This window comes from Leucopleurus acutus (assembly GCF_964270905.1).
Source record: "Leucopleurus acutus genome assembly, chromosome: 11".
Lineage (NCBI taxonomy): Eukaryota > Metazoa > Chordata > Mammalia > Artiodactyla > Delphinidae > Leucopleurus > Leucopleurus acutus.
Genome location: NC_139152.1, coordinates 97038201 through 97063944, shown reverse-complemented (window position 1 = coordinate 97063944; position 25744 = coordinate 97038201). Strand labels below are relative to the sequence as shown.

Sequence of the window (25744 nt, the reverse complement as noted above, 5' to 3'; positions counted from 1 at the left end):
GCCCTAGCTGAGGGCGGGGACTGCCACCGTCTACCTGTGCCCACCACTCCGACAGTTTGTTCTGGCCTCTAAGCACGCACAGGCACCACCCAAGGGCTTCTAATGACTATCTGCTTACCTGAGTCATAAGCAGACTTCCTGGTGCATTTAGGTTAACAGCTTGGGGACCACAGACACTCAAGGCAGAAGCACCGCCCCCAGCCAGGCCACTTTTGCCTTCATGACAGTGAGCTCCACAGCTCTTAGCATTCAGGGAACTTGGCCTCTCCCTTGGCACTGAGTCAGAAGACCAGCCAGGGCCCCGTTCAGTCTCCAGCTTATCCCCTGTCGTGGGCTTAGTGGCAGGAGGTGGTGTTCCTGCAGCTTATTGGAACAGGGAGCGTGGATGAAACCACACTGAGTTTGTGGAAACTTGAGGCCCCTGAAAGGAGGCAGCCAGGCCTGCAGAAGCGGCAACTCTGGATTTATTGGATGTCTTGTCATTCGTGGCTCTGAGTCTTGGGGATGTCAGAGGCTGGGGACCAGCCCAGCCAGAGCTTCCTCAGGAGCTGGGGGACCCAGCCCCCAGGCCTCTCCTCCATTAGGTCCACCTCAGAAGCCTCTAAAAAGCACAAACAGATATGCCCTGTGGGTTCCTTGCTGGGAGGAACCTTTCCCCAGGGCCAGGGTACCCTCTGGTGCCAGGGAAGCAGGTCAGCGTTGATATAAGGCTAGGCATTCCTCCACCCCAAGCGCAGTGGCCTCAAGTCCTGCCAACCCAAGAAGGAAGCAGGAAGCAGGGGGTGCTCATCAGGAAAGACAGGGCATCCAGCTACCTGGGTTTCTTCCCTCCCCTCCCTGGGGCAGGAGGGTCAGGGAGGAGCTCGGCTGTCTGTGGCCTCTGCAGGGTCACCGAGCTTAGAGAGGAGAGCAGCCCTGCTACAGCAGGTGAGGCCAGTTGTCTTACCAGAAGTATATGCAGCAATCTCCTTTTGGACCTTTTTATTTTCCTGGGAAGGAAGAAAGGGGACAGTGGTGGGATGAGACAGGCTCTGCACTGTGCAGATGGGGAAACAGGCCTCACTTCACAAGGAGTCAGGGGAGGCCAGGATTCAGATCTCCTCTGCTCAGGCCATGTCTACTCCTCTCAGCTCCTCACAGAGCTGTTGCTCGACTGAGATGGCAGTTTGGCTCAGTCATCTTGGGGGTGCCCCCGCCCCCCATTGCCCTCCTTCCCCAGGGCCTCTCCACTCCACCCTGCAGAGCCCTGGGGCTCCTCAGTAGGACCTATGCTGGGATGTTCCAGTTGAGGCTTCCTTACCTCCCAGCCTGGGGTCCCTGCCGCCTCCTCCTCCTCAGGTACCTCCTTCCCAGCAGGAATGGAGGAAGGAATGGGGCTGCCTGCTTCCTCTCCTGGGGACCTCATCTCCCCCTGGTCCGAAGACAAGATATCAGCCTCCTCCTTGGGGGCAGTATCATTCGGTCCTCCTGTTGCCTTCGGGGTCATGGCCTGCAGGGAGGGACAAGAGCGCAGAATATGGGCAGAAAGGCCCCCTGATCCCCCAACCCCTCTCCCTGTTCTCCACACCTGGAGTGTGTGTAGTTCTTCGTTTTTCCAGGGAAGCCCCTCCCTTCTCAGCTCACGCTGTGGGAGGGTTGTAGGTTTCCTAGAGGGGCCCTGCCACTCTCCCTGGGACCCCTGGCCATGAGCTGGGGCATCCCTGAGCCTCAGGGAGCTCTGACAGGAGACAGCCCCAGCCCCGGGCCCTTCCAGGGCAGGCCTCACTTACCTCAGAGTCTTGCTTCTCCCCACTCTTGACTCTGCGTCTCTGCAGAGGGAAACAGGGGAAGTGACATTCAGCTGTGAGTGTCTGGGAGTCCTTCCCTGCCTGGCCCATCCTCTTATGGTGTGCGCCTACCGAGGGTGCCCAGAACAGCCATCCTACCCCAGGGGGAGAGGGGTCCCCAGCCCTGACCCACCTGAGCGATCACAGGGTAGCATTTATCCATCAGTCCCCACACTGGCCTTAAGGTCTCCCCTAAGGGCTGCATGACAAGGAGAAAGAGAGAGAGAAGGAGGGCTGAGGTGACATATTAAGGGCTCAGCTATGTACTAGTCCACTGTCAGCGCCTGCTGCGAAGACACCTAAAGACTACCAAGGATTTAAGGAAAACTTCACACAAACAATAATTGATGGCTTTAGAAAGATAAACTTTGCATTTACAAAACAAGTATGGGCGCTAAAATAGAAATGTTCAAACAACAATCTCTAATTCTTCAAAAACAAATATGATATTATAATAGGAATTAAAAATTAAAAATCCAATCAAATTTTAGAAGGTAAAGAATAGAGAGAAGAGAGCGGGAGGTCCAACAGCTAAATCATAGATCTTTCTGAAAGAGGGAAAAGAGACAACAAACTGGGGTGGCAGGGAGAGATATCAAATAAATATGTTCATTTTTTACCAAGACAATTTCCCAAAGATGAGCGACATGAGTTTCCAGAAGAGAAGGAATCGCCAAGTGTCCAGGACAATGGATGAAGGAGACTCACCCCAGATTATGCCATCAATAAATTTCAAAACACTGAGGATGAAGAGAACCTAAAAACTTCCAGAGATATGAAGAAAAAAGTCTGTTTTAGGAATTCAACTTTCATCAGACTTTTCAACACCAACCCTTTGAAGCCAGAAGAAAATGAGGAGCTTCAAAATCTGTCAGAAAATTATTTCTAGTCTAGAATTCTATACCTAGCCAAACTTAGTTAAATATGAATTAAGACCTTTTCAGATATGTAGTATCTCGAGACTACCCCTCAGGAAGCAACTGGAGGCTGTGCTCCCCCCAAATAAAGAGTAACATCAGCTCCCACATGTGAAAGAAGTGAAGCACTCCCCACAATGACGGTGAAGGGAGGTCCCAGGACAGCTGAGCAGCAGGCCTCAAGGACGTCCCGTCCAGATGGAAAGAGGAGGATGGAGGGCTCCATGAGATATGTCTCCAGGGAAACGATCATACAGATAAAACACCTAATTTATCTAAGTGTATTGCAAGGAGATTAATATTTTTGGTAGAGATTTTGGATGAATTAATTATAGGTACAGAGAAAACAAATTTTTAAAAAAGAGGAAAAAAAATTATACACAAAGAGTAGTTACAGTACACTACGTGACTCAGGAATACTATTTACATAGTTTTAAAATGTAAACCCTCAGGCTTCCCTGGTGGCGCAGTGGTTAAGAATCCGCCTGCCAATGCAGGGGACACGGGTTCGAGCCCTGGTCCGGGAAGATCCCACATGCCGCAGAGCAGCTAGGCCCGTGCGCCACAACTACTGAGCCTGCGCTCTAGAGCCCGTGAGCCACAACTACTGAAGCCCGTGCGCCTAGAGCCCGTGCTCCGCTCTAGAGAAGCCACTGCAGTGAGAAGCCCCCGCACTGCAACAAAGAGTAGCGCCCGCTCGCCGCAACTAGAGAAAGCCCGTGCGCAGCAACAAAGACCCAATGCAGCCAAAAATTAATTAATTAATAAAAAAATAAACACAATGTAAATCCTCAATATTGATCTAAATAAAATTACAATACAAGCCTATTAGAATGACTAAAAAAAGGTAAATGTTGGAAATGATATGGAACAAATGGACCCTCTCATTCATTGCCAGTGAGAATGCAAAATGGGTGCCAGCCATTTTGGAAAGGTTTTACAGTTTCCTACAAAACTAAATATACGCTTGCCGCATGACCCCACAATCCCACTGCTAGGTATTTACCTAAGTAAAAGGAAAACCTACGTTCACACAAAACTTGTACATGAACATTTATAGTGGTTTTATCTGTAACTGCCAAAAAACTAGAAACAATCCACATGTTTCTTACTTGGTGAATGGACAAACCGTGGTACATCCATGCAATGGACAGCTACTCAGCAATAAGAAGGAACAAACACTGCTACACACAACTGGGTGGACCTCAAATGCCTTTTGCTAAGTGAAAGAAACCAGGCTCAAAAGACTACATACTGGGGAATTCCCTGGAGGTCCAGTGGTTAGGACTCTGTGCTTCCACTGCAGGGGGCCCAGGTTCAATCCCTGGTCAGGGAACTAAGATCCCACAATCCTGCTGCACAGCCAAATAAATAAATAAAAGACTACATACTGGATGTTTTTTTGTTGTTGTTGTTTATTTATTTATTTATTTTACTTTTGGCTGCGCTGGGTCTTTGTCGCAGCACACAGGCTCAGTACTTGCCCCATGGCATGTGGAATCTTAGTTCCCCGACCAGGATCGAACCCGCGTCCCCTGCATTGGAAGGTGGATTCTTAACCACTGGACCACCAGGGAAGTCCCTGGATGTTTCCATTTATATGACCATCTTGCAAAGGCAAAACTATGGGACCAGAAAACTGCTCACTGGATGCCAGGGGCTAGGAGTGGGGAAAAGGTTGACTATAAATGAGTATGGGGGAATTTTTTGAAATGATGAAACTGTTCTGTATCCTGGTTGTGGTGGCAATTATACAATTGCATACATTTGTCAAAACTCACAGAACTGCACACTAAAAGGGATGGATTTCACTCTGTATAAATAATACCTTAATTTTTAAAAAATGAGTGAAAAGAGCCCACTGTGTGGGAGAGGGACTTAAAAGCCAAAATGAGGACTTCCCTGGTGGTCCGGTGGTTAAGAATCCACCTGCCAATGCAGGGGACACGGGTTCGAGCCCTGGTCCGGGAAGATCCCACATGCCGCGGAGCAACTAGACCGCATGCCACAACTACTGAAGCCCACGTGCCTAGAGCCCATGCTCGGCAACAAGAGAAGCCACCGCAATGAGACGCCCGCGCACTGCATGAAGAGTAGCCCCCGCTCGCCGCAACTAGACAAAGCCAGCGCGCAGCAACAAAGACCCAATACAACCAAAAATAAATAAATAAATAAATTAATTAATTATTTTAAAAAAGCCAAAATAATATAAAAGTCAGCAAAAAAGCAAAACTGATACTTAAAATTTTTTAACAACTGAAGATGTCATTACTCAGAATAAAACATTTACAATGCAAAAAACTAGGATATAACTATACTGGAAGACTAGAGAAAGGTGAGATGTATGTTGGAGGTGGCAGTAAGTGTGCAGCTGTTACAAGAGCTAAATCCTCATCTTTCGTTGCAGGAATTCATTCGATAATGTTTAAATCTGAAAAATTAAGATAAAGCAGGATAAGCTTTCTATTTAGAACCATGGAGGCAAAATCAAAGGCTTCAGCTAGAAAACTGGAAGCTGGAAAGACTCCCACCCTGGGTTGTGGGAATCATGGGTGAAGAGGATGAGTGAAGGGACAAAAGACAGCTAGTTTTTTGTTTCAAGTCTTAAAACTTTGACTCCTCGAACTATGTATATGCATATCTTTGATGACAATAAAACTTTTTAAAATGAAAATTTGGTTAATTTAAAAAAAAAAAAAGGAAGCAACATAGGACTCTGTCTCTAAGGCACCTGCCAACATGGGCCTTATTAGGGGCTCTCCAACCTCTGAATAGTCCCTCCCTAAATATGTAGCACACACTTCTCCGTGTTGCTGGGTCACAGATAAGCTTATTCCCACGAAAATCCTCTCTTCCCAATAGCACTAGATGGAGAGCAGGAAGCCTCCAGAGACCAGGTATGTGGCTCTGTCCTGTCACCTGGGGCAGCCTGGGTCTAGTCACTGTTCTTCTGGGAGCCTACGTTTCCTCCTCTATAAAGTGGGAGCTGCTGGGTTGCTGCGAGGTTTCAACAGATGGGCAACACCTAATCCAGCACGTGGCCCTCAGTGGGCATCCAGTGTCCATTTGTGTTTTCCTGACAGAGGGCTGAGAGGAGGGGCTTCTGCCATAGGTTCCTGGACCTGGGACGTTAAAGAGGGTATGTAACCCCAGGCAGGTGTCCTGCTCACCACCACCCAATTCACATATGAGTGTCAAACCATATTCCAGGGCTACTCACATGCATTAGGGGTCACCTGTTCCTTTAGGTTTGTCTAGGTCACTGCTACGGAGCTCTGAGGTGAGCTTACAGCCAGCCCATGGCGGGTGGGGCCTCTGTTTGACACTTTGCCAGGAACACAGGGAATTTCTCCAGAGCCCTCACATTCTCACACACACACACACACACACACACACGCACACACAGTTGGTTGACCATTTGAGATCAAGGAGTATGACCTCTGTTTTTGCTACAGTGAGACAGTCCCTCTAAACTCTGACAGAGGTCCCTACCTGTGATGATTCCCCAGCAATCTCATGGTCAGGAGCTGTTTTCCCCACACACCCCTGAAAATAGTAGTACACCACTCCTGCAGGTAGATGAAGAAAGACTAGTTAAAACGTTTAAAAGAGTGATGTAATTATTTTTAAATGTCAGTATTTACAATATGCCAGAAATTATATCCTTTTCAACTATTTTAATGTGTGATGAAAGATATTAGATACTAACTTACAATGTGTGAAGGGATAGTTTTTCAAAAGGTATGCAAGCAAAAATTTGAAGATCACTGCTGTAGGACATTATTTGGTTGTATGCGTTTTTTGGTTTGTTTGCCGGTTTTGTGGGGTATGCATGGATTTTAGAGTGAGATATGGGTTCAAATCCCAGACTCACCATGAAGGTGCAGAGGGAAGAAAGGGGGAAAGAAGACCAGCCTTGGCTCTGAGCAGTGTGACCAGCCCTGGGGAGCCAGGTACATGGCAGTCTCAGGAGGGGGCCTCTGGGAATCCCAGTGAGTAGCTGGAGACTGGGGTCCTGCCATCATCCCCAAATTACCCCAGCACCCAGACCCTTACCTGCAAGAATGAAGATGTGTACTACATACAGCAACTTGTATAGCCTGGAAGGAAAGCAGAGCTGAGTGTGAGGCTGGGGCCTCATGCCCTCACCAGTGGGTGCTGGTTTTCCTCCCCAGTCCAAGCCACAGGACCTATTCCACCAGCACTCGTCCAATCAATACTTGTGGATGAATGAATCCATCAGCAGTAACAGGGCTCAGCCTGGGCTCCCTGCTGACTGGCCGGCATGCTCTGTGCCTCTGCCTACTGCTGAGAAAGCCAGACTTGGTGCCTGGAACCCACAAGGATCCCCTGACCCACTCCCTTCTCCTTTCCTTCTTTACTTGTTTACACAGGTCCATCTTGCCTCTCCAGCCAGAAGGCAGGGACTTAGCCTTGGCTGGACACTCATAGTTATTCATTCAAGTGCTGGATTAGCTCTTCCCCCCAAAGCCCTCCAAAGCCCTCCCTACTCTGGACTGACAGATCCCACAACCTGGATTAGAAATAATATCTCATTGTCCATCCTCCTCTTCTAGGACCCCTCCCTTGGGACAAACAGAGCATCTTTTTTTTAAATTAATTTATTTTTTTTTTGGCTGTGCTGCACTGCATGCAGGATGGTTCCTCGACCCAGGCCTCCACAGTGAAAGCGCCAAATCCTAACCACTAGGCAACCAGGGAACTCCCTCAAACAGAGCATCTCGGCACTGCCAGGATGATGGCTCCCTGCCTACACACACACAGGCATGTCCCACCTGTCAGTACCAGGCCCTCCACTCTGACCCTGAGTCCCAGAGACACTATAACACCCTCCACCCTGACCCTGAGTCCCAGAGACACTATAACAGTCAGGGAAAAGGGAATATAGAACCCTATTTTCCCATCCTTGTGGCACCAAGTGAGGGGTCCCCTTTCCTGGTCTTTTGGGGCATGGTAACAGGGCCCACCTAAACTTTACCTCTCTCTCTGGCAGCACAGACCAAACACCATTTTCAGTCTAAGAAGAAAAGATGGCAACAGTCAATGCATCACATAGACCCAGGGTCCTGGTGTTCCTTTACTCTGTGGCTTGCAGGGATTGCAATGGGCTACAGGCAGTTGGGGGAATGGCAGGACCTCCACAAGCAGGGTTCATCCAGGGGAGAGCCTGCTGGTCACAGCTGGAGGCTAAACTCAGGATGGAGTGGGCTAGCACTAGGAGCTTGGAAAATGCTCAGGAATTTCTCCCAAGACCTCAGAGCCCCAAACAAAAGCTGGTTTCAACGTCCTCAGAGCTGGAAAGGTAGGTCCCAGGGAATCAGGATGGGAAAAGCGGGGTTGGGAGAGGATTAAAGAAAAAGGTATAGCTCTGTTAAACATTTTGTGTAAAATGACCCCAGGTGTAGGTGGCTAATTATAATAGTAAATAAAAAGGATTAAAAACTACGAACAGTTTAAAGTATTTTCTGTGTTATACAGCATTTTGGGAATAATCTTGGGAGTTCTGGGGGAGATTCCCTAGCTGCCTCAGAAATTCCCTGTCTAGAATCCCACCTTCAGTGTCAAACTGCATATAAACTGACACTGGTACAGTCAGTCTCCAGGGTTAGGTGGACCTCAGTGTGGCCTGGTGAGCCTCTGTTTCCCAAGTGAGTTCCCCATTCTCCACAGGGACTATTTCGTTTTTTTTTCATTTTATTTTTTTAGATGTACGTGGGCCTCTCACTGTTGTGGCCTCTCCTGTTGCGGAGCACAGGCTCCAGACGCGCAGGCTCAGCGGCCATGGCTCACGGGCCTAGCCGCTCCGCGGCATGTGGGATCTTCCCAGACTGGGGCGCGAACCCGTGTCCCCTGCATCGGCAGGCGGACTCTCAACCACTGCACCACCAGGGAAGCCCCACAGGGACTATTTCGCAATCTCTCTTTAAACCTCCAGCCCCTCCTCTGCCTTCCTCACCTTCACCAGGGAACACACGCGCTACCAGATGGGTGTTCCCTAGACTTTCTGCCACCAAACTCACCCATCCTCTGCTTCTCACAGGTCATTTCCTCTTCAGGGGAGGAGGCTGCGCCCCCCTCTCTGGGGCTAGCCCCCTCTCATACTCCATTCACCTGGTCTTCTCATAACCTGGGTGTTTGGAGGTCCCCTCTCTCACTTGTATATTCATCCTTTCCTTTTCTGGCTCCTTCCCATCAGTATTTATCACTCATCTCTTCCACTAAAAAAAGAAAGGCCTTCTCCCTTGAACCCATATCCCTTCTCCAGATACAGTCCTTATTGTCCCCTACCCTTCACACCAGTCTCCTTGAGAGAGCTGACTGCAGTACGTATCTTCACCCCTCTTCACCTCTCCCTCACTCCACAGCCCACTGCAATCTGTTTCTGTCCCCATCAACCTCTGAAGCCTCTCTCACCAAAGTCACCAATATGCTCCTAGTCACCAAATCCAGTGGGCCTTTTTCGGGCCTCAGCTCACTTCATCTCTCTGCAGGGAACTACAGCACCTCCCTTCATACTGAATTTCCTTCTCTGAGAATACTGCTAGCAGTATACTCAACAGTAAGCTTTTTAGTTATTTATAACTTGGTGTGAGCAAAGTTATCAGGCTTTTTCTGAGGGAAGGTTTGGAAGAGAGAAAATGAGTCCTGAGTGAGAGAAGAAGAGGGGGAAAGGGGGAACGTCAAGTAGAAAGGGATGCAGGACAGGCAGGCTAGGAGTCGTAAAGACAATTTTCACCTGCTTGGGTGGTTTATTGAGCGCAACCTTTTGAAACTGCTTACCAAATCTACCAACCCTGATGACGTTAGTGATTTGCAGAGTACCCTTTGACCATATCAGTGTACAGTCAACCTATTCACCTCCCCTCAGGCTCCAGGACTGAGACTGAGAAGGGCACCGGAGCTCAGCTAAGTCTGGCAGTCCAGTGCACAGCCCCTCCCTTTCACAGGAGAGCACTGTCTGTGTGTGACATCATGTCTTAGGGGGCTTTATGACAGGACAACCTCTCCAACCTTGGCCAGAGTAGCTTGTCATTGCCTCAGGGTGGCTTTAAATCCCAACCAGTCAGAGAAAGCACCTTTGTAGGTACCTCTTTTGTTCCATTCAATGCCATCAATGCTGCCTGAGCTCCTGCAATGTGCCAAGCTGTATGCAAAGCCCTGTAGAGACACAAAGACACAAAGGTGTATAAGACTCAGTCTTGCCACATAACACAATAATCTTGTTTTTAAAATAACCATTTAAAATGATCATTTCTAAGTGTAATCCATTTATTCAACCAGTGTCTGCTGAGCTTTCATTCTGGTCCAGGAATAATGCTCAGGGGATAGAAATGTAAACAGGACACACAGACTGCCCTCAGGGTGCTTGAAGAAGTCAAATAGACATCTTCTGATTCAAGACAATAGCTTTTATACCCTCCCCAAATTACTATAAATGTAACTAAATAATAATTACAAAACTATGGTGGTTAAAACTGAAGAATGCCTTAGTTTCACATACACATGAAATATTTACCAAGAAAGATCACATTCTCAACCATGAAACAAGCCTCTATAATTTAAAAGATTTAAGTAATTTCAAGTACATTCTCTGACCACATGGAATTAAATTATAAATTAGTAACAGAAAGATCCTAGAAAAATCCCCAAATAATTGGATACTAAACAACACACCTTTAAATAATATATGTGTATCAGATGTAGAGAACAAACGTATGGACACCAAGGGGGGAAAGTGGCAGGGGAAGTGAGGTGGTGGTGTGATGAATTGGGAGATTGGGATTAACATGTATACACTAATATGTATAAAATGGATAACTAATAAGAACCTGCTGTATAAAATAAATAAATAAAATAAAATTCAAAAATAAATAAATACATAAATAATATATGTGTGAAATAGGGAATTCCCTGGCAGTCTAGTGGTTAGAACTCTGTGCTCACTGCCAAGGGCCTGGGTTCAATCCCTGGTCAGGCAATTAAGATCCCACAGGATTTGCAGTGCAGCTAAAATATATATGTGTGTGTGTGTGTGTGTGTGTGTGTGTGTGTGTGTGTGTATACATATATATATATGTATATATATGAAATAAAAAATCAAAAGGAAAGTTAGAAAGCATTTTGAACTGAAAGAAAAGAAAAAATATCAAAATTTGTGGGATGCAGCTAAAGTAGTACATGGAGGGAAATTTATAGCACTAAAAACACCTATATTAGAAAATAAGAAATGTCTCTAGAAAATAAGCTTATGGTTACCAAAGGGGAAAGAGGGTGGGGGAGGGATAAATTAGGAGTTTGGGGTTAGCAGATACAAACCACTATATATAAAATAGATAAACATGGGACTTCCCTGGCAGTCCAGTGGTTAAGGCTCCGCACTTTCACTGCAGGGGGCGTGGGTTTCACTGCAGGGGGCATGGGGGCGTCAGGGAACTAAGATCCTGCATGCCACGTGGCACAGCCAAAAAGTAAAAAAAAATTAAAAAATAAAAAACAAGGTTCTACTGTATAGCACAGGGAACTATAATTCAACATCCTGTAATAAACTGTAATGGAAAAGAATATAAAAAAGAATATGTATAACTGAATCACTTTGCTCTACACCAGAAATTAACACAACATTGTAAATCAACTATACTTCAATAAATAATTAATTAAAAAAGAAAATAAGAAATGTCTCAAATCAATGACCTCAGTTTCTACTTTAAGAAACTAGAAATGGAAGAGCAAATAAAAGCCAACGTAAGCACAAGAAATTTTAAAAATCAGAGTGAAAAGAAATGAAATAGAAAACAGACAAAGAAAAGAAAAAAGTCAATAAAACCAAAAGCTCAACAAAGTGTACAATCCTCTAGATAGACTAGATCAGGAAAAAATGAATAAGATGCGAATTATCAATATCAAGAATGATAAAGGTGACTGATGCAGATTCTATAGATACTAAAATAAGGGAACATTATGAACAATGCTATGCGGATAAGTTTGACAACGTAGATGACATGGACAAAATCTTTAAAAGACACAAAGTACCAAAGCTCATGCAAGAAGAAATATATAACCTGAATAACTCTATATCTATTAAAGACATTGAATTTATTTAACTTTCCCACAAAGAAAACTTCAGGTCCACATGGCTTTACTAGTAAATTCTATCAAACTTCTGAGGAAGAAATAATACCAATTCTACACAAACTCTTCCAGAAAAAAAGGAGGAAATACCTCCCATCTTGTTTTATGAGTGCAGCATTATCTGATATCAAAACCAGACAAAGATGACATGAGAAAACTACAAAACAACATCCCTCATAAACATTGATGCAAATATTATTTACAAAATCTTAGCAAATTGAAAACAACAACATATAAAAAGATAATACATCATTACCAAAGGAGTTTACCCTCGGGAATGCAAGGTTGATTCAACATTCAAAAACCAATCAATATAATTCACCATATTAATAGACTAAAAAACAAAAATCATATGATTATCTCAACAGATGCATAAAAAACATTTGACAAAATCAACATCTGTTCCTGAAAAAAATCTCCCAGCAAACTAGGAGTAGTTAGAACATCCTCAACCTGATGAAGGACATCTATGAAAAACTTAGAGCTGACAATATACCCGATGGTAAAATACTGAAGGTTTTCCCCTTAAATTCAGGAATAAGGCAAGGATGTTTGCCCTCATTGCTTCTATGCAACATTGTACTGGAAGTTTTAGACAGTGAACTAAGTTAAGAAATAGAAGTAATTATGCCTTACACCATCAGTAAACCTACCACACTCCTGAATGGGGCAACGATGTCAAAGAAGAAGCATAATATCAGACTTCCCTTACCATGCTTAATCTAGTCCAGTAACCAACCTAAAATCTGATTTATTATCACTTGTTGATTTTTTTCCTGAAGTCAAATTGTATACTTTTAGTAACAGATTTCTAGAGTCAGAATCTCATGACTGCGATGATTCAGCCCTTTACATGTATAACTTACAAAACTACTTGTTAACATTCCCTCATCAATTTATGCTGCAAATTGCAAATGAGACAAAAACCTCTCACTTGCATCTATATCATAATTTTGCTCATTGATTATACTAATGTTTTTCGGATTTGATACAATCAGCCATTAAATGATGATCACCTCTTTCAATGAACTACAAAGATTAAAATTAAAAAATAAAAGAGAGAAGTAAAAGGTAACCAGATTGGAAAGGAATAAATAAAACTGCCTTTATTTTGCAGACAACATGATTGTGTATAAAATCCTGTGGGATCATCCAAAAAGCTACCAGAGTTTAGCAAAGTGAAGGATATAAGGTCAATATGTAAAAACCAATTGTATTTGTTGTGAACCTAAAAGTGCTCTTAAACAAATGTATTAAAAGTCAGTTGTTCATAGCACTGAACAATTGGGAATTGAAATTTTAAAAATATCATTTATTATAGCATCAAAAATATGAAATACTCTGACAAAAAATATGTGGAAGATCTGTACACTAAAAACTACAAAACATTATTGAAAGAAATTAAAGACCTAAATAAATGAAGAGATAAACCAAGGTCGTGAATCAGAAGATTCAAAACTATTAAAATGTGAATTCCACACTCAAATTGATCTATAGATTCAGTGTAATCTCAATTAAATTTTCAGCAAACTTTTTTGGTAGTTGAAATTGATATGCTGTTCCTAAAGTCCATATGGAAGTGCCAACAACCTAGAATTTTGAAAAAGTAAAGTTGGACAGTGATCAAGACAGTATGAGATTGCTGATGTCAAGACAGATGGAACAGAACAGAGTCTAGATAGAGACCCATATATTGTCAGTTGATTTTAGACAAAGGTGCAAATGCAATTCCTTGAAGTGAAGGAAGCCTTGACCCTTAAATCATATAATTTTAAATTGACTTAATGAGGCAAAAGTAACACCAAGCTTTCCATATGTATACATATCCTGGTTAAGATTTTTGAACGTAAAGAACAAGAAAACATTAAGGCAGGGGAAAAAAAAAAGGTTACCTAAAAAGAAAAAAGAATCAGAAATCAGAATGGCATAAGAATTACCACATGAAATACTAAATGTTAAAGGACAGTGTAGTCATGTTCTACAGAGTTTTGAGGGAAAATGATTGTGACTCAAGAATTCTATGCTGAGCCAAGTCAGCTTTCGGTGTCAAGACAACAGAAAGGTTCTCAGGAGCCACTAAGACCAGACATCAGACTGCCATCTGTGTACGGTGCCTCTCTCTCCTACCTCAAACAACAGAGGTAAAAGAAAGTAGATCTTTAAATAAATCCATAATAGCACTGGAAAGCAAAATGTGGTACCTTGTTGAACCAGAAGCCATAAGGTATCTCTCAGAAATGGAAGGCAGGCAGGATGCGGTTGACAGAGGAAACCAAAGAACAAAATACAGGCAGGAGAACATCACCGTGAGAGGCAGAGAGTCCCTGGGAGTCTCTGTCCGTCAGAGTGACAGATCTGGGGAGCAGGAGAGAAACTTATTGGGATGATTGGTTTGGGGATTCATGTGAAGCAAAAAGATGACTGACTTCCTCTCTTTCCCCACCTGTGGCAAGCAGACAAAAACAGATGCATCAACCACCAGGTGAGAGCAATGATTGTGAGGCCCCTTGCTGGATGGCTGGTAACACCCAGCAGGACTGGGGACCCCCATTATCCCAAAGTCTAACCACAAGTGTACCCTGCCTAGCAATGTCTTATCCTGACTCCACAGAGACTAATGCCACTTCACAGTAAATAAAACCATTCAAAGAGAATCCATCAGAGAATCTCAAAGACAGACTTGAGCACTTAGCCAGAACTCGCCAAATATTTGAAGAAAACCAACAGTAGAAAAGAGAGGCACAATGCTATACAAACAAAAAAAAACTAATGACTAAGGAAAAGAGTTAATAGAGAAAATCAAAAGAGACTTTAAAGTAAATATTAAAATCCTCAAAAAGATAAGAGAGGATATGGCACCCATAAAAGTGAACTGTCTATTAGGGAAAAGAAACAGCACAGTGGAAATAAAAATAGAGCTGGTGTGGGCTTCCCTGGTGGCGTGGTGGTTGGGGGTCCGCCTGCTGATGCAGGTTCGTGCCCCGGTCCGGGAGGATCCCACATGCCGCGGAGCGGCTGGGCCCGTGAGCCATGGCCGCTGAGCCTGCGTGTCCGGAGCCTGTGCTCCGCAGCGAGAGAGGCCACAACAGTGAGAGGCCCGCGTACCAAAAAAAAAATAAAAATAGAGCTGGTGAAATATCGGCTTCCCACTAAGGCTTTTCAAAGACTTAAAAGTTTCAGCCGTGAGGGAGTAGCTGGTATTAGATTTACCTTTGCACAATAAACAAACATAAAAGGGGACAAAATACATTCAACTACTTTTAGGCATGGAGAGCAACCAATGCAGATTTTCTCCTGAGGGTACTTCCCTAAGTGTGACCTGGAGTGGTTGAGCCAAGACAGGGAGCAGAATTCTTACTGGGTATAAGAGGCAGAGCCTGGGGTTTAGGGCTGCTAGTGTCACAGAATTTGAGGGTCAGGGAAGTGAAGTGGAGGTAACCATAGGCAAAGAGCCTGAAAGGTCTGAGTATAGATGTTCGAGTCCTTGGCCAACTGCTGGGCTGAGCAGATAAGACAGCGTAGCATACAACTTCGGGGAGCTGAGAGCACATGGGGAAATTCAGAGTCACATAGTGCTGGATGACACTGGAGACCGGGCCTGGCCAAAGTGAAGAGATTTTGGTGCATACTCTAGGCATTCAGTTAAGACTCCAGAAAAGCATCCCCTAGGAATAACGACTGCATCTACAACTATGGGCAAAACTAAAATACTTCCAAACAACTGAAACCTAAATTCAAGCCTCAAAGCCTGCCAAAACAAAACTTGATGTTCCTTTTTTATTTTTTTGTGGTTTTAAAAAAACGTTTATTTTATATTGGAGTATAGTTGACTTACAATGTTGTGTTAGTTTCAGGTGTACAGCAAAGTGATTCAGTTATACATATACATGTATCTATTATTTTTCTTGATATTCCTTTAGAGAAAAATTAACATAATCTACAACATATCCATGATGTCCAGCTAACAATAAAAGTTACTAAACTTTGGGACTTCCCTAGTGGCACAGTGGTTAAGACTGCGCTCCTAATGCAGAGGGCCTGGGTTCAATCCCTAGTCAGGGAACTAGATCCCACATGCATGTCACAACTAAGGAGCCCACGTGCTGCAACTAAGGAGCTGATGAGCCACAACTAAGGAGCCCACCTGCCACAATTAAGGAGCCAGCAAGCCGCAACTAAGACCCAGTGCAACCAAATAAATAAATATTTTTGTTAAAAGTTACTAAACTTATAAAGAAGGAGGAAAAATTAACTGATAATTAAGAGATAAACAGTCAAAGAAGTTGACCCAGGGATAATCTAGATATTGGAGTTAGCAGATAGGGACTTTTAAAAATGGCTATGATTAGCATGTTAAAGAAAATAAGACAAAAAGATAGACAAAACAGATGAAGAGCTAGAGTAATTCAACAGACAATTCAAATCAGTAAAAAATCAAATAGACACTGTGGTAGGACAGCCTCTAAGATAGTCACTAATAATCTCCACTTCCTAGTATTCATTTGAGTGTGGTCTGGATTTATTGAATAAATTTGGTAGAAGTGAGATGTCACTTCCAAAATAAGTTTACAAAAAAGACTGTGGCTTCCATCTTGAACACTGTACTCACTCTCACTCTCTGAACACTTGCTATGGGGGAAGACAGTTGCCTTATAATGAGGCAGCCCTGTGGAGAGCCCCAAGTGATGAGGGCCCAAGGCCTGCCAACAACCACGAAGTGGATGCCACCTCACACTCTCTTCCCCAGCCCAGGTGAGCCCTCAATGATACCACAGTGCCAGCTGACTGATGACCACCTCATGAGGGACCTTGAGCCAGAGGCACACAGCTAAGCCTCACCTGGATTCCTGGTCCCTAGGAAACCATGAGATAATAAATGTTTGTTGTTTTAGCTGGTAAGTTTTGAGGTAATTTGTTCATAGCAATAGATAACATAGACATTTTAGAACAAAATACAATATCTGACATTAAGAACTCACTGGACCAAATGGGTTAACAGCAGACACAGCAGAAAATAGAATTAGTGTGGGGAACAAGTACAAGATGCTTTGTGAGCAACAAATGCTCTGTTCTCTGATCCCCATCCAAAGGTCTTGAGTTTCTCTTAGGGTCTAAATATACATACACATACTATGTGTAAAGCATTCTATGTTCCCTGTTAGGAAAACTCAGCAGTATAAAGATGTCTTTTTTTTTCGGGGGGGCATACCCACAGCTTGTGGGACCTTAGTTCCCCCACCAGGGATTGAACCCACACCCTCAGCAGTGAAAGCACAGAGTCCTAACCACTGGACAGCCAGGGAATTTCCAAGATGTCATTTCTATATTCAATTATAATCCATATTCAATGCAATCTCAATCAAAATCCTGATGATATTATATTATTTTTTTGTTTAGTTTTTTGTTTCCAGTTTTACTGAGAAATTGACATACATCACTGTAAAATTTTAACACATACAGCATGATGGTTTTATTTATATATATTGTGAAATAATTACCACAGTAGGTTCAGCTAACATCCATCTTCTCATACAGATACAATAAAAAGAAAAAAAATTTCTCCTTATGATGAGAACTCTCAGGATTTACTCTTAAGGACTTTCCTATGTATCATAGAGCAGTGTAAGCTATAGTCATGTTGTGTATTACATCCCTAGTACTCATTTATCTTAAAACTGGAAATTTGTACCTTTTGACCTCCTTTCTCTAATTCCCCCTCTCTCTACCCTCTGCCTCTGTGACTTGGGGGGTTTTTTTTTTTGTTTTTAGATTCCACATGTAAGTGAGATCATACAGTATTTTTCTTTCTCTGTATGACTTATTTCACTTAGCATAATGCCTTCAAGGTCCATCCATGCTGTTGCAAATGGTAGGATTTCCTGTTTTTTCATGTCTGAATAATATTCCATTGTATATTTAGACCACAACTTCTTTATCCGTTCATCCATCAGTGGACACTTATGTTGCTTCCATGTCTTGTCTATTATAAATAATGCTGCTATGAACGTGGGGATGCAGATATCTTTTCAAGTTGGTGTTTTCATCTCCTTTGGCTACATTCCCAGAAATGGAATAGCTGGATTATATGGTAATTCTAATTCTTAATTTTTTAAGGATCCTCCATAGTGTGTTTCATAGTGGCTGTGCCAATTTACAATCCCACCAACAGGGTTTCCTTTTCCTTTCACAACCGTGCCATGATTTGTTATCTCTTGTTTTTTTGATGATGGCCATTCTAACAGGCATGAGGTGATATCTCATTGTGGTTTTAATTTGCATTTTCTCAATGACTAGTGATGTTGAGCATCTTTTCACGTACCTGTTGGCCTTTCATATATCTTCTTTGGAGAAATGTCTATTCAGGTCCTTCACCCATTTTTTAATTGGGTTATTTGGTTTCTCTGTTCGTTTGTTTTGCTACTGATTCTTTACATACTTTGGATATTATAACTAAAATAAAGAAGAAACCTTGAGAGTAGCCAGAGAAAAACAAATCTAGGAACTATATGAGAAAAATCAATTTGAATGACAGCTAATTTCTCATTAGAGGCCATAGAGGCCAGAAGGAAGTGACACAATACTTTTCAAGTGTTGAAATGTCAATCCAGAATCCCATATCCATTGAAAATATCCTTCAGGAATGCTGGGGGAAATCAGGAAATTCTCAGATGAAGGAAAACCAAGAGAATTTGTCACCAACTGATAGGCTCAACTGACTTTTTTTTTTGGAGGTAAAATTGGTATATTACATTTTATGAGTTTCAGTTGTACAACATTATAATCTGATATCTGTATACGCTACAAAGTGATCACCACCAAAAGTCTAGTTACCATCCATCACCATACAATTGACCCTCTTCACCCATTTCGCCTACCCTCCAGCTCCCTTCTGCTCTGATAATCACCAATCTGTTCTCTGTATCTATGAGTTTGTTTTTGTTTTATTTGCTCATTGTTTTTTGCTTGCTTTTTTTTGTTTTGTTTTGTTTTTTAAATTCTACATATGAGTGAAATCATATGGTATTTGTCTTTCTCGAGATCCATCCATGTTGTCACAAATGTCAAGATTTTCTTCTTTTTTCCTTTTCATTCTTTTCCTGTTTTGTTGATCTGTCTGTCCGTTTTTTATGCCAATACCATACTGTTTTGATTATTGTAGCTTTTAACTGAATTTTGATAAGGGTGCAAAAGCAATTCAGTGGAGGAAAGCTGGCTTTTCAACAAATGGTTCTGGAGTAATCAGACATCCATAGGCAAAAACAAAACAAAACAAAACCCCTCAATCTAAATCTAACAGCTTATATGAAAATTAACTCAAAATGGGCCATGTACTTAAATGTAAAACATAAAACTCTTAGGAAAACAATCATAGAAAATCTTCTGGACCTAGGGCTACTGTTCTTAAATTTGACACCAAAAGCACAGTCCACAAAAGGAAAAAAAATTATAAATTGGCTTTCATCAAAATTAAACACTCCTGCTCTGTGAAAGACCGTGTGGAAAAGATGAAAAATCAAGCTACAGAGTGGTAGAAAATGTTTGCAAACCATGTATCTGACAAAGAACTAGCACCTAGAACATATAAAGAACTCTCAAAACTCAACAGGTAAACAATTTAATTAGAATATGGGCAAAAGACATGAAAAGCCGTTTCACTAGAGAAAATATAAGATGGGAAATAAGCACATGAAAGGATATCAACATCACTAGCCATAAGTGAAATGCAAATTAAAACAATAATGAGCTATTCCTACACATCTATCAAATGGCTAAAATTAAAAAGTTGCTTCACCAAAAGCAGAACAGGAACTGGGTCACTCATATATTGCTAATCAGAATGCAAAATGGTACAGCTGCTCTGGAAAACAATTTAATAGTTTCTTACACAATTAAATATGCAACAAACACATAACCCAGCAATTGCACTCCTGGGCATTTATGCTAAAGAAATGAAGGCTTGTGTTAACACAAAAGCTGTACACAAATACGTACAGTTTTACTTATAATAGCCCCAAACTGGAAACAACCCAGATGTCCTTTAAGGGGTGAATGGTTAAACTGTGGTAAATCCATACCATGGAATACTACTCAGAAATAAGAAGGAATAAACCACTGATACATATATCAACCTGGATGAATCTCAAGAGAATTATGCTGAGTGAAAAAAAAAAAAAAGCCCATCCAAAAGGCTGCATACTGTATGATTCCATTTATAAAACATTCTTCAAATAACAAAATTATAAAAATGGAGTCCCTTTATTAGGGAGGGACTAAGGAAGGAAAAGGATGACATGAGGGATCCTTGTGGTGATGGAAATGTTCTGTATCTTGATTATATCAATGTCAGTATCCTTGTTGCGATATAGTACTATTGTTTTACAATATGTTACCATTGGGAAAAACTGGGTAAAGGGTACATCTGACTTTTCTGTGTTATTTCTTATACATGTGAATCTATAATTATCTTAAAAGTTTAATTTAAAATGTGTAGCATAATACAGGGAAAATTATAAAAGCTGCTTTCCCTTCCCTACAGGGGCCAGAAAGAAAAGGCTGAGTATAAGGCATGTGGCTGTATATCTTGGCCCTGATGGATCAATTCCTGATACCTCCCCGTTGCTTTTGCTTCCATCTTGGGACCCCATGATCCCATATACCACTGGAACCCAAAACACCCTCTGCTCAAATCTCTGACTCTAAGGTGGTGGTCTCAGGAAGAAGGATGCAACCATTTTAGATAGAAAAGCTTTAAATCAAGGCCAAAAGTGGGGTGAGAGGAGGGATGGAGTAGAAGAACAACACCGAACTCACGTAAAAAATTCTGGGAGCTGGGACTTCCCTGGAAGTCCAGTGGTTAAGACTTTGCCTTCCAGTGCAGGGGGTGTGGGTTCGATCCCTATTCGGGGAGCTAAGATGCCACATGGCTCGAGGCCAAAAAACCAAAACATAAAACGGAAGCAATATTGTAACAAATTCAATAAAGACTTTAAAATGGTCCACATCAAAAAAATCTTAAAAAAACAATTCTGGGATCTAGTTCTCACTCCACTACCAACAGCACAAGTATCTTAAATGCTGAGGTCTTCAATTCAACCCAATTTAACATTCACTGGGCACCAACGACAGTGGCGAGAGGTGGCTAGGGATAGTGGTTAGTCCTTAACCTATATGTACATCAATGTCCCCTACCAAAAAAAAGTAATATTCTTTTCTACAGAAAATTGAAAAATTTGGGTTAAATTGAAAATCTTGGGTTAAATGTTCATAAAATCACCTTTAGAAATCTCTATTTGTATTAATCCATAACATATAATGTAAGTAAAAAATGGGGGCTTAAGGTGCAAACACAGCATCTAGGCAATGCCCTGGGTGCATTCCAACCCTCCCAGCTCAACAAGACTACCACCCTCCACTGGTTCTTGGTCACTAGTATATACTCTGTAAATGTGTTGTAGGGATTGAGGCTAAAGAAAGTTAACGGGATTCTCATAATCTGATTAGTAGGCAAAGGAAAGAAAACTGACATTTATCAAACATCTGTGTGAAGCAGACACTCTTCCAGGCGCTTCATAGTATATACATTATCTCATTTAATCCTCTCAACCCTGTGTGGTAGCCATTGTTATGCCCGTTTTACAGATGCAGAAACCAACGTTCATGGAGGAAAGGTAACATGCAGCTTGTAACTGATATCAGGGACTGACAATAAATTTTTTTCACTATATGCTACACTGCCTCTAATTTTACAGAGGATATTTATTTTCTGTACTGTGCCATCCTGTCCAATTTTCTAAAATAATTGTTTTTAATAAGGACAAATAGGGTTTTTTCCTTTTTTAAGGTGATGAAAGGAAGAAGGCATTATTAAGACACACTGGACTTTACACATTTGAAAAATCATCAGACCTTTTTTTTTTTGGCTGCGCTGTGTGGCATGTGAGATCTTAGTTCCCTGACGAGGGATCGAACCCGCGCCCCCTGCATTGGAAGTGTGGAGTCTTAACCACTGGACCGCCAGGGAAGTCCTGAGACCATTTTTTTCCAACAGCTTCATTGAGATATAATTTTCATACCATAAAATTCATTCTTCACCCATTTTAAGTGTACAATTCAATAAATTTTAGTATATTTACAAAGTTGTACACTATCACCATGAACTAATTTTAGGGCATTTCCATCAGCCTAAACAGAAACCTTATGCTACACATTTACTCCTCATTTCTACTCAGCTCACTAATCTACTTTCTGTCTCTATAGATTTGCCTTTCCTGAACCCTTCATACAAATGGTATCATACTGTATTGTTGTGTGTCTATCTTCTTTCTCTTAGCATAAGGTTTTCAAGGTTCATCCTGGCTGAAGAGTTTTCTATTGTATGGATGTACCATATTTTGTTTATCCACTTAAAAAAATTTTTTTTGGTATATCCAGTTGATAGACTTTGGGGCTGTTTCTACTTTTTAGCTATTGTGACTAATGCTGCTATAACAATTCACATACAAGTCTTTGTGTGGACAAACCTTTTCATTTCTCCTGGGTAGATACTAGGATTGGAATTGCTGGATCATATAGTAAGTCCATGTTTACCTTTTTAAGAAACTGCCAGACTGTTTTCCAAAGTAGCTGTACCATTTTACATTCCCATCAGCAACGTACGAGGGTTCCAATTTCTCCATGTCCCCACCAACACTGACTGTTGTCTGTTTTCTATTTTAGGAATTCTAGTGGGTGAGAAATGGTATCTTACGGTTTTGATTTGCATTTACCTAATGAACGCTGAGTGTCTTTTCATGTATTATTGGTCATTTGTATCACTTCTTGAGAAAAACAGCTATTCAAAGCCTTTGCCCATTTAAAAAAAAAAGGCTATTTTTTAAGAGCAGTTTTAAGTTCACAGAAAAACTAAGTGCAAAGTACAGAGTTTCCATATACCCCTTGCCCTGCCCACCCTCCAGCCTCCCCCACTACCAACATGCCCCATCAGAGTGCTATATTTGTTGCAATGGAAGAACCTAGATTGACATATCATTGCCATCCAAAGTCCACAGTTTACATTCGGGTTCACTCTGTGGGTTTGGACAAGTATATAATGACATGTATTCACCATTATAGCATCATTCAGAATGGTTTCTGACCTAAAAACCCTCTGTGTTGTACCTATTCATCCCTCTTTCTACCCTAGTCCCTGACAACCAATGATCTTTTTATTGGCTCCATAGTTTTGCCTTTTTCTAGTATGTCATATAGCTAGAATCATACAGTATGTAGCCTTTTCAGATTGGCTTCTTTTACTTAGTAATATCCATTAAAGTTTCCTCCATGTCTTTTCATGACTCATTTCTTTCTAATGCTCCAGAATATTCCACCGTCTGCATGTACCACAGTTTATTTGTTCACCTCCTGAAGGCCTTCTTTGTGGCTTCCAACTTTTGACAATCATGAATAAAACTGTTATAAACATCCATGTGCAGGTTTTTGTGTGGACATAAGTTTTCAACTCATCTGGGTAAATACCAAGGTGTGTGATTACTGGATTATATGGTAAGAGTATGCTAGTTTTTTTTGTTTGTTCGTTTTGGGTTTTTTTTGGCTGCCCCTCACAGCATGTGGGATCTTAGCTCCTGGACCAGGGATCGAACCCAAGCCCCCTGTGGTGAAAGCACGGAGTTTTAACCGCTGGACTGCCAGGGAAGTACAGAGTATGCTAGTTTTGCAAGAAACTGCCGAACTGTCTTCCGAACTGTCTTCCAAACTAGCTGTATTCGCACCAGCAATGAGAGTTCCTGCTGCTCCACATCCTCATTAGCATTTGGTGTTGTCAGCTTTGCTTATTTTTAAATTGGGCTATTTTTTTTGAGTTGTGTCTTTTATATATTCCAGATACAAGTCCTTTATGGAATATACCATTTGCAAATATTTTCCCCCAGTTGTGAGTTGTTTTAGAGACCTTTTTTTTTTCAATGAATAAGAATATTAAACACTAAACTCATGACAGTGGTTACTCCTAGAGGAAGCAGCAGCATGAACCAGGTCAGAATTACACAGGTGGGTATCAGAGGTAGAGCGCAGACTCTGGAGTCAGCTACCTGGGTCTCAACCCAGTACTGTCAAGTAACTTAGCCTCTGTGTTTCAGTTTCCTCATCTGTAGAATGGGTATAACAGCACCTATCTCACAGGTGTGTTTCAAGGCTTAAACAAGTTAATGTGCCTGAAGAATGTAAAACAGTGGTTACCAGGAGCATGGTACACATTACATAAATGTTAACTGTACTACAACTTCTTGAGGTGGGTACTGAAGTTCAAAAGTTCCCATTCTACCATGCTTTATCACTTACATATGTTACATGCTTTTTTAACTTTTGGGGAAGGCTTTTATTCTTGGTTCCTATTTCTTTCCACTACCCCATCTCACAGTTACATTTTTAGATTTCCAAAGTTCTTTCTTAACTAATACCTAGTAGATGCCTTTAACAGCAGGCTATAGATACACTGTCTCATTTTGTTTTATCACCTCAGCTCTTTTTTTTAACATGTTTATTGGATTATAATTGCTTTACAATGGTGTGTTAGTTTCTGCTTTATAACAAAGTAAATCAGCTATACATATACGTATCTCCATATCTCCTCCCTCTTGCATCTCCCTCCCACCCTCCCTATCCCACCCCTCTAGGTAGTCACAATGTTACAAGCTTTCTTTTCATGCATAATTCATTTAAATGTACAAATACATTTAAAAAAATAATACAGGGAAAAAATCCAATTTTTTACCCTTTAAAATGGGTAAGACTGGGCTAGATGCAGGGCCATCCCCCATGCTGGCTGGGGTTCCAGAGCTAAGCTCAGCCCTGACCCCTGCTGCTTCCCCAAAACTCACAAAGTATCTATCAACTGCATTTTCAGAAATGACCAGTGGACTCCAGGCAGGAGTCTGTCTGGGGCAGAACCTAAAATGGCAAGTGACCTAGGCTGCACCACCTCACTTTCTTCACCTGTAAAATGGGGATGCTAACAGTACCCACCTGATCTATGAGATTAACTAAGACTAAGTAGAAAATCTACGCACGGCCTGACATGTTGTTAGCTGTTATTTTTCCCTTTACCCTTCCAGGCTCCCCTTGATGTTCAGAGATATCCTCAGTAGAAAAATGCTAGGAAAGGGACTTCCCTGCTAGTCCAGTGCTTAAGACTCTGTGCTTCCACTGCAAGGGGCGCGGGTTCAATCCCTGGTGGGGGAACTAAGATCTCTCATGCCCTGCAGCAAGGCCAAAAAAAAGAAAAGAAAAAGAAAAATGCCAGGAAAGAGAGAGGTACCCAGAATGGACGACCTAAGGTTCCTTCCAGCTCCAAAACTCTGGGCTGTTTTTCATAGAGATCCAGAGTTTGGGATGAAAACGTCCCCGTCTAAAATGGGGCTGATGATATAACCCATCTCCCTCGGCTGTGGAGAAGGGCCGAGAAGCTCAGAAGCTCAAGGCCAGGAGAGCACTTTCACGTCTCTACCTCGCTTCAAAAGAGCTGGTTTATAGGGGGGAAAAAAGTTATTGCGGAAAAGCCGCAGAGGTGCCAGGCCAACGCCACAGCAGCCCAGGCGCCATTACTTGCCTCAGCAGGGCCCACGGCCCCAGCGCGGAAGATCCACGACGTGCGTGTGGATGGGCGCTACCACAGTAGCGCCCGGGGCAGTTCGCGGGCGTGACGCAGTGGACGCCAGACAGCAGGCACGCGCCAACTCGCGGCACAACGGCTGGCCTGGGCCCGAGCGGCCCCTGGCGGCGCGGTCGGGCGACCGTTAGGACGTTCAACGGCCGAGCGTAAGATTCCGCAGGTGAGCCTGCGCAGCCTCCACCTGC

At 42.4% G+C, this 25744-nt stretch overlaps 1 protein-coding gene across 4 annotated transcripts; it reads right to left on the bottom strand.

Moving 5' to 3' along the window:
- Positions 1–468: 468 nt before the first annotated feature.
- LOC309969238 (uncharacterized protein) lies at positions 469–25694 on the bottom strand. Of its 4 annotated transcripts, none has more exons than XM_082850919.1 (10): positions 25497–25694; positions 9841–9922; positions 7743–7781; positions 6800–6843; positions 6236–6312; positions 1960–2025; positions 1770–1808; positions 1343–1489; positions 947–989; positions 469–601 (listed from the first exon to the last, which is right to left on the bottom strand). In XM_082850919.1, the coding sequence occupies exons 2-10, from the start codon at positions 9864–9866 to the stop codon at positions 480–482; spliced, it is 603 nt and encodes a 200-aa protein (XP_082707045.1). In that variant the 5' UTR covers positions 9867–9922; positions 25497–25694; the 3' UTR covers positions 469–479. The 4 variants fall into 4 exon arrangements, with proteins under 4 accessions (XP_082707045.1, XP_082707042.1, XP_082707043.1 ...); XM_082850916.1 differs by having other exon boundaries at positions 1301–1489; positions 25497–25691; XM_082850917.1 differs by lacking the exon at positions 25497–25694 and adding an exon at positions 18213–18476 and having other exon boundaries at positions 1301–1489.
- Between the last annotated feature and the right edge of the window lie 50 nt (positions 25695–25744).